Source organism: Nycticebus coucang, chromosome 21 (assembly GCF_027406575.1).
Source record: "Nycticebus coucang isolate mNycCou1 chromosome 21, mNycCou1.pri, whole genome shotgun sequence".
NCBI classification, from domain to species: domain Eukaryota; kingdom Metazoa; phylum Chordata; class Mammalia; order Primates; family Lorisidae; genus Nycticebus; species Nycticebus coucang.
Window position 1 is genome coordinate 45653063 of NC_069800.1, and position 15689 is coordinate 45668751.

At 47.4% G+C, this 15689-nt stretch overlaps 1 protein-coding gene across 1 annotated transcript in view; it reads left to right on the forward strand.

Annotated features, from left to right (window-relative positions):
- Positions 1 to 63: 63 nt before the first annotated feature.
- Positions 64 to 15689, forward strand: part of FAM83D (family with sequence similarity 83 member D) — a 26527-nt gene continuing 10901 nt past the window's right edge. The window contains exons 1-2 of the mRNA XM_053574573.1: positions 64 to 561; positions 12905 to 13072. Coding sequence (XP_053430548.1) covers positions 85 to 561; positions 12905 to 13072 — 645 coding nt within the window. The 5' untranslated portion in view covers positions 64 to 84. The remainder of the gene's footprint in view (positions 562 to 12904; positions 13073 to 15689) is intronic.

The following is a 15689-nucleotide window of genomic DNA, read 5'->3' on the forward strand; positions in this document are numbered from 1 at the left end:
ATTCAAAGGCGAGCAGCGAGCAGCGAGTATAAAACGGCCCTCACGCTACTCCTCTTTCAACAGCTAGTGCATCCGAACGCCGCCATGGCTCTGCGGCCGGAGGTCCTGGACGAGCTGCCAGCCGCCTGTCTGTCGCCGTGTGGACCGCCCAACCCTGCCGAGCTGTTCAGTGAGGCCCGGCGCTTGGCGCTCGAGGAGCTGGTGGCCGGCGGCCCCGGCGCCTTCGCGGCCTTCCTGCGTCGCGAGCGCCTGGGCCGCTTTTTGAACCCGGACGAGGTGCGCGCCATCCTGAGCGCGGCTGAGCAGCCGGGGGAAGAGGGTGCGGCGGCCGAGGACTCCTTCGGCTCGTCGCACGACTGCTCGTCGGGCACCTACTTCCCGGAGCAGTCGGACCTGGAGCCGCCGCTGCTGGAGCTCGGCTGGCCCGCCTTCTACCAGGGTGCCTACCGCGGCGCCACGCGCGTCGAGGCGCACTTCCAGCCTCGCGGCGCGGGCGCCGGCGCCGGTGGCCCCTACGGCTGCAAGGACGCGCTGCGCCAGCAGCTGCGCTCCGCGCGAGAGGTGAGAGGCCCCGCCTGGCCCCTAATCGGACGGAACACCCCCTTTAAGATCCGGAAATTGAGGCCTGCTGGGGTCGCTGGCCGTGTGGTCCCAGAGTCCCGGACTCAACTGTTCGCTTGTCTTTTCTCGGACCGACCCTCCCCGCCCCGCCCCGGGCCGCTTCTCGTGGTAGGAGATAGGGGGAGGAGCCTCGGTCCCCAGGAGGGCAATTGTGCCTGAGTTCCAACACTTACCTGTATGAGGGAGGGACCAGGAATACTACCAGTTCCAATTTTTAGTTAAAATCAAAGTAGATTGCCAATCTTCCTGGCTGTCAGCCAATACCAGATCCTACTTTCAGGAGCTTCTTAGGAGATGCATTACCAAAGAAGCACCGTTACTTTGGGAAGAGTTCCTGAAAGGTAGTCTCCAGAGGCTAACTATGGGGCATTAGTAGTCAATTATTACTTCCTCTTTGCATGTTATGTTGTAGAGAGCAGATAAATACAAGAGTGGCAAAGAGCCCTGCCTTTCTCTCTCCTGTAAGACCGGGGAGGAGCTGCGGGGAGGGGGGAGTTGCGTCTGTGAATGCGCCAGGAGATTTGTTTTCCGTAGGCTGGGTCTGCTCCAGTTTGCATGACTCCAGATATTCCTGCATTCGTTTGGCCTCGCTGTTCATACTGGATTTTGGTTCTATTGCCTTTCTCTTGGCATGGCATGATATTGGGGTGCAGTGTCTGTCTCCCAGCCAGAATGAAGCTGGAGCAGGGTGCTGGGAATCAGGGAGATAGGGTGTGGCGGCAGACACCTTGGTCCAGACTCCAGAGCCACGGTTAGCTTTATTGCTGATTCGCGGTGCCCAGTATCCTGGCTGGCTGCCTGTGCCAGAGACATGGCAGATAAAGCCCCAAGCCTTGGTTTTAAGACTTGGTAGGGCTGGGACCTGAGTGTGTCTGCCTGTGTGTGAAGATATATGTGCATTATGTCTGGTTGAAATAGCCAAGTCTAGGAATAAGCCCCAGCTCCCACCTGTGTTCCTGATGTTGTGCTTTACCTGACCTGGGGGTTGCAGTGGTGGTGGCTGCAGTGACCTATGCCTTGCCTGTAGGGAAGTAGGTGTGGGCTGCAGTTAGGGTGGTGGCAGTCCTTTGGTGCTTTGGGTGGGTTGAGGGTCTTTTGGATGCGGTGGACATTTTACTTGTGGGTTCAATGAGATTAAAAAGATGGAAAGGGCAGAATTGTGGAATAGGTGTGCATTCCCAAATCTCACCTTCAGGAGGACTTGAATACTTGGAACTTGAGAAAAGTTAAGGAACAGGACTCCGTAAACCAAGGAGAAGTGGATCACAATAGCCTTTTGCTCAGCCCCCAGTTTTAATAGTAGTGAAAGGTTTAGAGGCCAGAGGGAAACACCATTTGTAAACTCACTTCTGGCCTTAGAAGGAGTGGAGCCTGGAGCTTGGACTCTCCCCCATCCTGTGCACATTTTGTATTACATTTCTGGACAAAGCCTCCTGCCTTGTTCTTTCCCCTAGTCTAGCTATCTACCCACTCTTCCCTCTGAAACTCTGTATTTGGAACCTGGGCAATTTTAACTGAGAAAGGTGGTACATTACCTTTAAATCCATCTGCCAAATTACTTACTCAGTGCCTACTGTGTATCAGATACCACCAGGAGCTGGGGCCTTCAGGGAAGGCATGATTCTTGCCTGCACTTGGGAGTGGATAGTCTGCTGGTGGGAAGCACTGAGGAGGCTGCTGAAGGAAGTCTCCTGAGTTCACTGACATCAGAGCTAAGTGGGATTTGCCAGCCCCGCAGATAGAGATTGTTTTTAGTTTGGATGGGTAGTGATGCTACCAAATTGGAATACAGGAAGGAGAATAAAGCTGAGGGCAAATCTGTTTGAGAAAATGCTGAAATTGAGGTTCCTTTTGTTTAAAAAAAAACGAAAAGCCTTGTCCCATCTACTCTGGAGGGAGGCTGTGGCAGGATGATCACTTGAACTCAAGAGTTCAAGGCTTTGGTGCACTATGACCTTGAGAATAGCCACTGCACTCCAGCCTAGTCAACATAGTGAGACTCTTATCTCTTACCTTAAAAAAAAAAAATGCTTTCTATTTGCCAGGCACTGTTCTAAGTAATCTGGAGGTAGGTGCAAGTATTATCTCCGTTTTTCAGGTGATAGAACGAGGCTTAGAGAAGTAGTTACCCTGAGGTGCTGCAGCTAGGGAATGGAGGAGCCAGGACTCAAACTGAAGCACAGAGTCTCTGAACCACTGTTAGCCGCCATGCTGTGCTGTGTGCAGGGTCAGGGGCTGGTGCTCAGGTGGAAAGAGGCATGCATATGGGTGGGGAGAGGTAATAGACAAACAGGTCTAGTGGCTGGCCAGGTGCTACCACTCTGTAAATTGTGTACACAGGACTGGCTGTGTCACCCTGGCCACATCCTTCGAAATGAAGTACCTGTGGCAATGAGGACCGAGAAGGTGTGGGTCTCAGGCTGTTTTGGGATGAAATGAGAAGCCGTGTTCTGATGGCAAAGGTCCTTAAGAGTGATGTGATTGAGCACTTTCAATGGTATATTTTCTGTGCCCTTAACCTAAATTTTCTCTTTTAACTCTCCCAACTCTGGGAGGAGGTCACAATTAAGAAGAGACCAGGCACAGAGAAGTTAAGTAACTTGTCCAAGGTCATAAGGTTGATATGGGACAGAGCTGGGCTCACACTAAGTCCTCTCCAGCTCTCAAGCTCCCACTCTCAATCCCACCCTACACAGCCTTCCTGCCATGAGGAAAGATCAGAACTTTGGTAGTTTTCAACAGGCTGAAGGTTTTTAACAGTTTAAGATTTGGACTTTTAATTTCTGTGTTGCATATCCTGTAAACAGAAAAATGATGACAGAACTAGATCTGTCCTTTTTAGGGAGAAGACAGGGGTGGTCAGTTTTTATGTGATAGAGGAAGAGGTGTAAGGCTGGCCGAGGCCTCTTCAGCCCATCAAGCCGGGGAGGTGGTTTATGATGTTAGGAGAAGACAGCTTCCTGAGGTTTATAATTTGTAAATTAGCAATATTCTCCCCTCTCCCCGGAAAGATAGAACCAGTTAGATATTTCTGGCACCTGGAACATAGGAAGTACATGGGAATCCTTTGGTAGATGAATGAAGGGACTTTGAATTCCAAACGAAAAGGGTCTCACCAGATTTACCAAGGGATTGGGCTAGGTTGTGGTGGAGCATGGTCAGACCTGGGTGTGTCCCATGAAGCTTTATTTGCCCTCGCTGAGGAGCTCTGAGGACCAAGCTGCATCAACATTAGTGTCTCTGGAAGGAGCCAGGGTACAAGGTTCCGTGACCAGGGTAGAGACGCAGGGGCCAGGGTCACTTGGTAAATGGCAGCCTGATTGGATGGTTCTGGGGTGGGTGTTACCCAGCAGCTCTCTGACCACGCAGAATCACCCAGAATGTCTGACACATAATAGGTGCTCAATAAATACCATAGAGGCCTATTATCTGCACCTTTGTTCATTCAGTTCACACTTTTGAAGGGAAGGAATGGGGGAGGGGGTGAAAGGGAGAAGAAAGGTGGCGAAACAAAATCGTTCAGGTGATTCTGAGCATGGCTTGGCTATAGCTGACAGCTTTCCTGTTGTCAGCTGAGCTTCACTGAAGCTGGAGGAAATAACAGCTTTGGACCTTTCGAGAGCCACCACATTCTTGCTTTCTAAGGGATTTTTCAGGTAATTTTGAGCTAGACAGGACTTTTTCCTTACACAGTGCTCTAGACCAACCCTTGTACTACTCTCAACTGTTGGGTTAGCACCTTGCCTCTGTTGCTGTGGCAGTGGGTGGCTGGGCTGAGACCCCTGCCTGCAGGGTGCCACAAGGTCTCCTTCAGTGATGTGCTCCTGATTTGGCCATCCTGCTATTCCTGGTTTGTGAATGGGAGTTCAGAGACAAAGCTCATCCCACCAGGGAGTTCTGCACACCTCAGAGCCATCATTCTCACCTAGTCCCTATGCTCTAGTGTTCCCCAAAGGCCACTTTTGCTATGACCTCAAGCATTAGTAGTGGGGATCATTTCATTGCTGAAAAGTCCTGCCAGAGGAGTAGCAGCTGAGGAATCTGCAGGAGGCCCTTGGTGTGTATATGATATATCTGAATCAAGGCTTCCCCAGTCTTTCTTGCTCAACTCTCTTCTGCATTATAATAGAACCTGTGCAGTGTGATCAGTCCTGTTCCAGATGCCCCTAAGCAGGGGTTCTCAACCTCACCACTGTTGCCATTTTGGGTTGGGTAATTCTTTGTCCCGAGGGGCAGTCCTATGCATTGTAGGCCCCCACTCACTAGCTGTTAGTAATACCCCTCTCCCTAAGAAATCATGACATTGGAAAATGTCTCCAAAGGTGGGAATGGGGAGTTACTGTCACATTAAATCACACAGTTTTTGTTTGGGATAATGAAAATGTTGTGGAAATAGTAGTGATGTTTTGTATAACATTGTGAATGTAATTCACATCTCTGAATTATATACTTAATTATTAAGATGGAAAATTTATGTTATATGCCATGTCTAATAAAACACGTCTCCAGAATTTTAAAATTTTTAGCCATTGTTTTTAATTGTGGTAACGTGTATAACAGACTTTACTGTTTAACCATTTTTAAGTGTACAGTTCAGTGGCATTAAGTACATTCACACTTTTGTACAGCTGTGACCATCAATCAGCTCTAGAACTTTGTCATCTTTTCAGAGTGAAACTCTGTGCCCATTAAACACTACAGGGTATCCTAAAGGTTGCCATATGTAGAGAAAATGGGAAGTTATAGCTAAATGTAACTTTATTTACCAAATATTCATTATAGGGCTCGGCGTCTGTAGCTCAGGGGGTGGGGCACCGACCACATACACCAAGGCAGGCATGTTCTTGATGCTTTCCCCTTCCTTTTCACAAGCCCCTCCTCCTGTGCGCTTCATGCTATAGCAGCACAGTGGACGTGCAGCTGTGTGGTCAGTCTCTGCAGGCCAGTGAAACATTGGCTCCTGCCGCCTTTGCCTTCTTGGAGAGGCAGTGCAGGCTGAGGCTCCACCAGTAATTTCATTGGATACTTCAGTTGTTAATTTGATAATAACCCATGAGACCTAGGGATTTAGTGTGCACAAACAAATTTGGATTTTGCTCTAGAAATTTGTAGGGTTTTTTGTTTTTAACCCTGAAGATGGTTTCAAGAGAGTTATTTAAACATTTTTAAAGAAATCCAGATTATTTTTGTTCTATGAAAACATGAAATGAATGGGGAGAAACTAAATCTTTTTTTTTTTTTTTTTTTCCCTAGTAAGAGGATTTCCAGGACAGTTTTTTCCAGGAGAGGAACTGAAGGGTTTGATGGGTGCCATGTGGTCAGCATAGGTAGGGCAGCAGCCAGGCTGTTGTTGACCACTACATGGGCTTTTGGTGGAATTCCTGGCACCTTGTACACCTGACCTTGCTCTATAACTCTGGGTAACAAGGGAGGGAAACTGAGGTGCAGTGAGAAGGGGCTATTGGCACGAACTTCCTGCTGCATGCGGAGGAAGAGCTGGAATGAGAACTGGAATGACTGGCCTCGAGTGGCCCCATGGGGCTGCCGGATGCCTGGTCAGGGCTCAGACCTGCCTGCTGAGAGTGCATGAATCACGGACTTCTCAGAGCTGGAAGGGGCTTTGAGGACAGCGAGGCAGGGCGGAATGGCTTGCCCGGGGATAGTGGCAAAATTGGGATTGAGAATAGGAGTAGCTGCCATTCGAGGTCTTTCTATATGCCGGGACCTGCCAGGCGTCTATATGGAATCCTCATCAACTGAACCAGCAGACGTAGCTAGGTAGCGTTATTGATCAGCCTCCACCTGTGGGCTTGAGCCTATGTGCTTTATGAGGTTCTGTACTGATCTTCTTAGGATTTGTTTAAAGCTCCCAATCACGTGGAGGCTGCACGTTATACTTGTATGGAATAATATTAGTCTTGTACTTTTCTTACAGATGGCTCTAGAGTCAAACAAACCTGTGGTAAAATTCCCACCCTTGCATATGCTTATGTGTGTCATTTTGAACAAGTTACCTAACCTCTCCAATTTTCTGTATTTTTTTTTTTTTTTTTGAGATAGAGTCAAGCTATTGCCCTTGGTAGAGTGCTGTGGCGTCATACCTCACAGCAACCTCCAATTCTTGGGTTCAGTGATCCTTTTGCCTCAGTTTTTCTATTTTAGTAGAGATGGGGTCTTGGCTTTTGCTCACATTGGTTCTCCAGTTTTCTCATCTGTAAATTGGGGATAACAGTAAATGAGGTTTTGAAATCTCTAGACACCTTTATATATTATATATATATATATATTTTTTTTTTTTTTTTTTTTTTTTTTTTTGAGACAGAGCCTCAAGCTGTTGCCCTGGGTAGAGTGCCATGGCATCATAGCTCACAGCCACCTCCAACTCCTGGGCTTAAGTGAGTCTCCTGCCTCCACCTCCCAAATAACTGGGACTATAGGCGCCCGCCACAACGCCCGGCTATTTATTTATTTATTTATTTTTGGTTGCAGCCATCATTGTTGTTTGGCAGGCCTGGGCTGGATTTGAACCCGCCAACTCGGGTGTATGTGGCTGGCGTCTTAGCCACTTGAGCCACAGGCACCGAGCCTATATATATATTTTAAGACAGAGTCTGTCATTGGCACCTTTGGTAGTGTGCCAGGGCGTCATAGGTCACAGCAATCTCAGACTCTTGTGCTCAAGCGATCCTCTTGCCTCAGCCTCCCAAGTAGCTGGGACTATAGCCTCCCAACACCTGGCTATTTTTAGAGACAAGGTCTTGCTCTTGTTTAGACTGGTCTCCAACTCGTGAGCTCAGACAATCTACCCAGCTCGGCCTCCCAGAGTGCTAGGATTTCAGGTGTGAGCCACCACGCCCGGCCCTCTAGACGGCTCTTTAGAGCATTTGTGCAAGATGGCAAGTGGAAGAGATTCCAGTTCTATGTGATCTCCCAGAGACTGAGACTACCACAGTGATCACGCATTTCAACTCTGTGGGTCCCAGAGTCCCTTGGTATAAATCAGCAGGGGATGGTTGGACTGAGAGGCTTGTGATTTATCACCAAAGATGATGACATGGGACTGGAAACAGGCGTGGCTTCTCCAGATGAGGCTAGAGACCTGCAGGGACGGTGGGGCGCTGGACTGTGGGCCAGCCAGCTTCTGACCAGCTGGGGGCCTCCTCCTTAGTCTCTTGTTGTAACTGATTTGCACTGAGTTGCAGGTGGGTGTAGCATCTGAAAGTGCTCTCAAAAGTCATCACTGGCACAGCTTTCTAGCCCTGAGAGAATGGGCAGGCTCTGGGCAGCACAGTCTAGGAGAGGGCAGAGCCCGCCATGACTGGGCACTTGATGGGCCTGGGCTTCCTGCCTTCCAGACATGTCTTTCCCTTGTCTATTCCACAGTATGCCTCAGGGAGTGGGAACAGTGACCGATTTCTGCATCTTTCTAGTCCAGGTGTTCTTCTGGGCCAAAAGGCGTTATCCTGCCTTGAAAGCAAGGCCTGGCTGGGTAATGGCTGAGTCCAGCCCCAGGTTTAGTTCAGCTGTGCAGGGCTTGACCACATGAAGGCTGGAGGGACAAAAACAGGGCAGTAGAATGAGATTTTTAAGGAAGGTAAGCTTCCTACTGATGGCTTCCACCAATACAACTGTTCCTCCTTAAAAGGCAAAGACTTTTTTTTGAGACATAGTCTTGCCCTTGCCCAGGCTAGAGTGCAATAGCATCATCACAGCAACCTCCAGAACCTAGGCTCATCCAATCCTCCTGCCTTAGCCTCCCAAGTAGCTGGGACTATAGGTGCTTGCTACAACGCCTGACTAATTTTTCTATTTTTAGTAGAGACAGGGTCTCACTCTTGCTCAGGCTGGTCTCAAACTCCTTAGCTCAAGTTATCCTCCTGCCTCAGACCCCCAGAGTGCTAGGATTATAGACATGAACCACAATGCCTGGCACAAAAGACCCTGCTTTAGTAAGGAAGAAGATACCAGGTATAGGAGGAGTCAGGGGAAGAAAAAACCTGTATCAACCATCTGGACACCGTGAGTGGGACCAGAGTTCAAATCCAGGACACAAGAAAGGTTGAGACTTTCAAACCAAACAATGAAAGGAATAGCAAATTAGGTATTTACTCACCATGTAACAAAGGTGGTGTTGTATAATTGTTTTATTAAGTGGTGAATCAAAATTCAGTTTGGCAGGTGCTTTGTGCTGTGGGCCCAGCTCTCTGCCGCTGCCCCCAGCTCTCTAACTTGGCCAGCTGGGCTGGGCTTCTCTGGTCTCTGCTCCAGTAGCACGTTGGGTTTGGGGTGTGCATTGGCTTCTCACACTGTGTTACCCTGGCTTGTCTCCTGCTCATTAGACTGAGTGCTCGAGGACAGGGATTAGCCCTAGATCTTCAGCACTCAAGATGTGCCTGGCCCAGTGGGCTCACACCAAATATTTGAAAGAAGAGAGGGGCCTCAGAGGCGAGGAGGTGTCTCGTTTTCCTCTCTAGCTTGTCTTGTGAGCTGTGCTCTCGTTTTTACATCCGTATTCAGATCTGCCACCTCAAAATCAGTTTCTAAGCCTCTCTCTGAAGCTTCTTTTTCCCTGGTCCTGAGCCTTTCTTGCCCAGTCCTCTATGCCCCCAGCCCATACGATCCATTGCTGGGCTCTCCCATGGGCCCCTTCTCTCCTCTGCAACCCTTGTGGCTTCTTGTCTGGCCTGTCATTGAAACCTGTATTTCTGATTTTTCTTTGTCTCGAGTCTTCCTGAACATTTGCTCAAGTTGGTTAAACTAAGGACCATCCAAGTGACCTCTGCACTGGAGGAGGGAGGCCAGATCCCAGAAGCAGCCTACACCGACTGCTTCTGGCGTCTGTTTCTTCTGTCCTGTTGGATTCATCACTTGGAAGTCATTAATCTTATCCCAGGCAACGTGAGGATACGTTTAATACTGATTCCTTGGTTGGCATTCCAAGCCTTCTGTGATCTTGCTCATTGATCCACTTTTCCCAGTCACGTCCTGTGGCTCCCTTTCATGCATACTATACGTTCCAGCCAAACAGGTACATACCCCATCCTTCCCTAGCTCTACCTCTGTTGTCACATGGCCTCCTGCCAGAGTATGTCCATCCTGCAAGGGAGATGGTTTGCTGCCCTCCTGTGAATTGTACCTTAATTGACTGAATTGGCTTAATTGATTCTTACAGTATGTATAATTTTGCTTCCTTGTGTCCTCTCCTCGAAGGTAAATGGGGTCTGTGGAAAATTCATTGTCTAGTTGGGTGTGCAGCCCAAGGCAGTCTCTGAGGAGGTGCTGGCTGCATAGCTGAGCACCTGTTTCATGCCTTGCCCGGAGCTAAGCCCCTTTCATGCTTTATCTCACTGAATCCTCACAACAGTCCTTAGACCTAGATTCTGTCATGTGTATCTTCCAGCGGTCCTCCTGAGGCTCGGGAAGATTAAGCAGCTTGCTCTGGGTCAAACAGCTAGTTAGTGGCAGAGTAGGCTTCTGAACCTAGGCCTTTCTGGCTTTTAAGCACTGTGTTATGTAACCTGAATGAATGAAATAGGTACAACTTTCGGAATAGGACATATTAAAGCCATTGGGGAGAGATGATACATTTCTAAAGGTGCTGCCAGTTTAGAAAGAATGCTTTTTTTGAAATTATTTTGTCTGGCAGGTTTTAGCATACCCTTACCAAGAGTAGCTCAGGCTGGGCAGCCTCAGGAGTGAGGAGGGGATGGGAAGGCAGACAGAGGGATAACGGGTCTCCTCAGACTCTCACACAGCAGCGACTGCTGGGAAACTTGGCATTTCAAAGTTCCTCATCCCAGTAGACAGAAAGACAGCAAAATTGTCTCTGTGTTTCTTTTTTAATCTCCAAACCCTTAAGGGGTAATGATTGTCAGGGCCGAGTCCTCTGGGACCACGGAGATGAATCAGTTCATTCAAAGGCCTCTGCTCCAGTGGAAGGTTTGAGACCTATGAGTGAAAATCTTAAGAGTTAATTTGATTCTGAGAGAGACACAGGGTTTTACTGTTGAAGTGGAGAGAAAGCCTTACAGCTCCAGACTGCAGTAGAGCCCCAGGACCTTGGCTTCCTTAGGTAGCACCCCTTTGTTTCCAAGGCCGAATATATTTTTTTAATTTTAATTTATTTTATTTTTTATTTTTTTTGTTGAGACACCCTATTCTCTGAGCAGAGTGCAATGGCATTATTCATAGCTCACTGCAACCTCAAAGACTCGGGCTGTGGGCCTCTTTTGCCTTAGTCTCTGGAAGCTGCTGGGATTATAGGTGCTTGCTATAGCATCCGGCTAGGTTTTTGGGTTTTTTTTTTTTTTTATGAGTCAGGGGTCTCACTCTCGCTAAGGCAAGTTTCAAACTCGGGAGCTCAAGCAATTCTCTCTCCTCAGCCTCCCACAGTATTGGGATTACAGACGTGAGCCACTGCACCTGGCTAAGCCTGAATATTTTGACATCTCCACTCCCCCACCCCGCCTGCCAAGACTTAGCTCAGGACCACAGTTTCAAGCCTGCAAAGGGTGCGATTAGAGGCTTTGCTGCCAGAGCAGTCTTTCTTTAAAGAAAAAGGAGAGCTGGGAGCCAGCAGATATCTCTCCATGGTGCCTGCCTGGACAGCTGCAGCACCGGTTTGGCAAAGGGAATAAACTAGCAGATTATAAGGGATCTTTCAAATCTCACATTTTAGGTAAGACAGTCATTTAGTTCTCCATAACCCTAGTTTGCAGCTGGTGAAACAGACCCTGTAATAGCTATAATTTGCCCAAAGACACGTGGCTAAGGGTTAGTTAGCTGTGGTCTGATTCTGACTGTGTAAAATCAACAGGGAGGCATGCTGGGAGCTGCATTGGGGAGAAGAGAAGACTGGTCTGAACTTGAGGGCAGAGTCCTTAGGAAACGTTTCCCTATTCTTGTCATGGACTTGAACTGTGGACAGATACCTCTTATTTACCTCCTTTTATTAAGGAGAGGCTGGTATTGTGGAAGCTATTTGGTTAGATCCCATACAGCAGATGGTAGAAACGGCCTGGTGGAGAGAGTGGAATGTTGAGATGTGCTCAGCGTTAGGGGACAGAAGGTGGGAGAATGTTATGTGCCTGTTTGATTACTTTTAAGCTGTGAGCTGGTGGATGGGCTGGGCCTTTCTAGATCATCATAAAAAAGTCAGAGATTGTGATCTACAATCAGGTAATAATTAAAATCATAGATTTGGAAAGTGCTATACCCAGAGGGACCTCAGAGAGAATTTAAGATTTTATTGACAGAAAACTAACGCCTGATGGGGAAAGCAGCGTGTCTAAGGTCATGGTATGTGAGCCGCAGAGTCCAGACAACTTGCCAATCTGAATCATGCCTGTGAGATGGAGGCTTTAGTGAAAGAGCAGAAGTCATATGGAGTAGATTCATAGGAGGGCAAGGCAGTGTATTCATCTGTATTTCAGGGAAACTTGTCAGGGTGGAACAGAGTGGCTGGCTGGCAGGGGGAACGTTACCTGGGGAAGTCAAGATTTGTAGGCTAGGCCGGATGCCGTGGCCAATGCCTATAATCCTAACACTCGGGAAGCTGAGACGAGTAGATTGCCTGAGCTCACAGGTTCGAGATCAGTCTGAGCCAGAGTGAGATCCCATTTCTAAAAATAGCCAGGAGTCGTGGCGGGCACCTGTAGTCCCAGCTACTTGGGAGGCCGAGGGAAGAGAATCGCTTGAGCCCCAGAGTCTGAGGTTGCTGTGAGCTATGACACCATGGTATTTTACCAAGGTCAACAAAGTAAGACTCATCTCAAAAGATTTGTAGGATACAGGACCTGAGTGTCTTTGGAGATGGAAAGACTTCACAGTGGCTAGGCACGGTGGCTCACACCTATAACCCTAGCACTCTGGGAAGCTGAGGCGGGTGGATTTCTTGAGCTCAGGAGTTTGAGACTTACCTGAGCAAGAGCAAGACCTTGTCTGTAATAAAAATAGAAAATTGAGCCGGGCATTATGGCAGGCGTCTGTAATCCCAGCTAGCCTGGAGGCTGAGGAAGGAGGATCTCTTGAGCCCAGGAGCGTGAGGTAGGCTGACGCCACAGCACTCTAGCCTGGGCAGCAGAGTGAGACTCTGTCTCCAAAAAACAAAGAGTTCATGGTGAGGGGAAAAGTGATACTACAGAAGGAAAAGGAAGGAAGGATAATTGTGGAGTGGAGGGTCCTTTTGTCCTTTGCCAGCTTGAGAAGTGGTCCAGAGTTCAGACAGAGCTATAAGGCTGTGTTCTTGTGAGCTGACTGCTTACTCTTCTGTCTTACCCTACAGGTGATTGCAGTGGTAATGGATGTCTTTACAGACATTGACATCTTCAGAGACCTGCAGGAAATATGTAGGAAACAGGGAGTTGCTGTGTATATCCTTCTGGACCAGGCTCTACTTTCTCAATTTTTGGATATGTGCATGGATCTGAAAGTTCATCCGGAACAGGAAAAGGTTGGTGGTCTATTATAACACTGCAGTCTCACCACAATCAGCAAATGTGACTGAGCATCTGTGACGTACAAGGTGGTTGGTGGTGGTTTTTTGTTGACAAGTAAGAGAACAGGCTGTAAGCAAAGTCATTTGCTTGAAGTCTCATAGGAAATGAAGATAACTGTGACCTGGCAGTTATACTCGTAGGTGTCTACCCAAGACAAGGGAAAACATATGTTCAAGCAAAAACTTGTATATGAATATTTATAGCACCATTACTCCAAGTAGCCAAAGGGTAAAAACAATCCAATGTCCTTTAACTGATGACTGGATATGTCGTCTGGTCATACAGCAGGATGTTATTCAGCCATACAAAGGACTGAAGTGCTGATACATGCTGCAACATAAAGTGGTCACGTTTATTATAGACTCAATTAATTAATTTATTTTTTGAGACAAACTCTCATTACATCACCCTGGGTAGAGTGCCACGGCGTCACAGCTCACAACAACCTCAAAGTCTTGGGCTTAAGTGATTCTCTTGCCTCAGCCTCCCAAGTAGCTGGGACTACAGGTGCCTGCCACATTGCCCGGCTAAGAATTTATTTTTTTAATTCAAGCAACTTAACCCATGAGCTTTGGAACTTAATTTGTTTATAACCTATTGAGCACCTACTATGTATCATGTACTATTTTAGGTACTAGAAATCAGTCGGCAGTCAGCAAAATGGACAAAGAATTTGGACTTTGGTGCTTTGGGTTACTCTAATTTATCACCTTGTTATTATCAAGCCATTTGGTTTGCAAAATTTGGCTGTTTAACTTTTCCCACAGAGTTCTTGTTGGTTGTTTCCTCTGTGAGAGAATGGAGGGTTGGATTTAAGGAGGTAGTTACCAACCTGCCACTGGTGCCACAAAGCAAATTCTTGGTGGAAGTAGGATTGGGGCTTAGAGACTGAACAAAACAAGACAGCCATGTACCCAACAAACAGTAAATTACAGAATGAAGTCAGGCAGACCCAAGGAAAATGCATGTCAGCATAAGAAGAAGAGCATTATTCTCTAACCAGTTATTTAGCCCATGACTGCTCTCACACAGAGCCAGGTGAAGAAAATGAAGGTGTCAATGTTTAATTTCAGGTACTCTTTCTATAATTAAGGCTGTGTCTTAGCAGGAGAAAAATTAAAAAGTTCTGGCTATAGTTGTGATTAGGTGATTGGCTCTGATTCATATACGAGGCAGAAATCAGGGAGTATTTACTAATTCAGTTGCCCACTGTTGGTTGCTGCCTTAATGGACATCCAAATCCTCTGTAAGAGGGTTTAAAGGAGGTCTGGCTCCCTCAATTTAAAAAAATATTTAATTATTATGGGTACATAATAATTGTACATATTTTCCTCAATTTTTATACTGTCTTACCTTCTTGATAGGGAAGCACTGTCCTCTGCCTGCTGCTTTTGCCCAGGCGTGGCTGTGTTGCTGAATTTGTGCCCTGACTTTCCTGAACATGCCCTGACTCTGCAGCTGGGTCATAATATTGGGTTGTCCTGTCTGCAGGAACTTGGTCACACACTGTGTGCAGGTGCTCAAACTTGCTTTGGCCATAATGACAGAGCATGTACAGCATTTAGATATGTGCCAAAGGGATCGACACACAAAACCACACCTAAATCTGCCCATATGGTATTTTTTAGGCTTGTTATTATACACATGTATTATAAGTTGATCCTTTAAGACTGAGCTCAGGAGTCATCACCTCCTCTACAAAGCTGTCTTTCTGCGAATTCCATTTGTACCTCTGAAATTTTCTAGATTTTGCTTTTTTTAAAATTTTCATTTTGAAATAGTTTAAGATTTATATAGAAGTTATAAAAATAGGCTGGTGTGGCTCAGCACCCCGTAGTACAGTATGTGTCAGCCACATACACTGAGGCTGGCGAGTTTGAACCCAGCCGGGCCAGCTAAATAACAATGACAACTGCAACCAAAAAATAGCCGGTTGTTGTGGTAGGCGCCTGTAGTCTCAGCTACTTGGGAGGCTGAGTCAAGAGAGTCGCTTAAGCCTAAGAGTTTGGGTTTGCTATGAGCTTTGATGCCATGGCATTTGACCAACGGCAACATAGTGAGTCTCTGTCTCAAAAAAAAAAAAAAAAAGACTGGTGTGGTACTCACATCTCTGTAATCCTAGCACTCTGGGAGGCTGAGGTGGGAGGATTGCTTGAGCTCAAGAGTTAAAGACTAGTCTGAATAAGAGTGAGACCCCATCTCTACTAAAAATAGAAAAATCAGCTCAGTGCCTGCTGCTCAGTGTTTAGGGAGTGGCCACATACACTGAGGCTGGCAGGCTCAAACCCGGCCCGAGCCTTCTAAATAACAATGACAACTGCAGCAAAAAAATAGCCAGCTTTGTGGCGGGCGCCTGAAGTCCCAGCTACTTGTGAGGCTGAGACAAGAGAATCACTTAAACCCCAGAGTTTGAGGTTGCTATGAGCTGTGTTGCCAGGGCACTCTACTGAGGGTGACATAATGAGACTCTATCTCAAAAAAAAAAAAAAATTTTGACTCGGTGCCTGTAGCTCAAGCGGCCAAGGCGCCAGCCACATACACCAGAGCGGGCAGGCTCAAATCCAGCCCAGG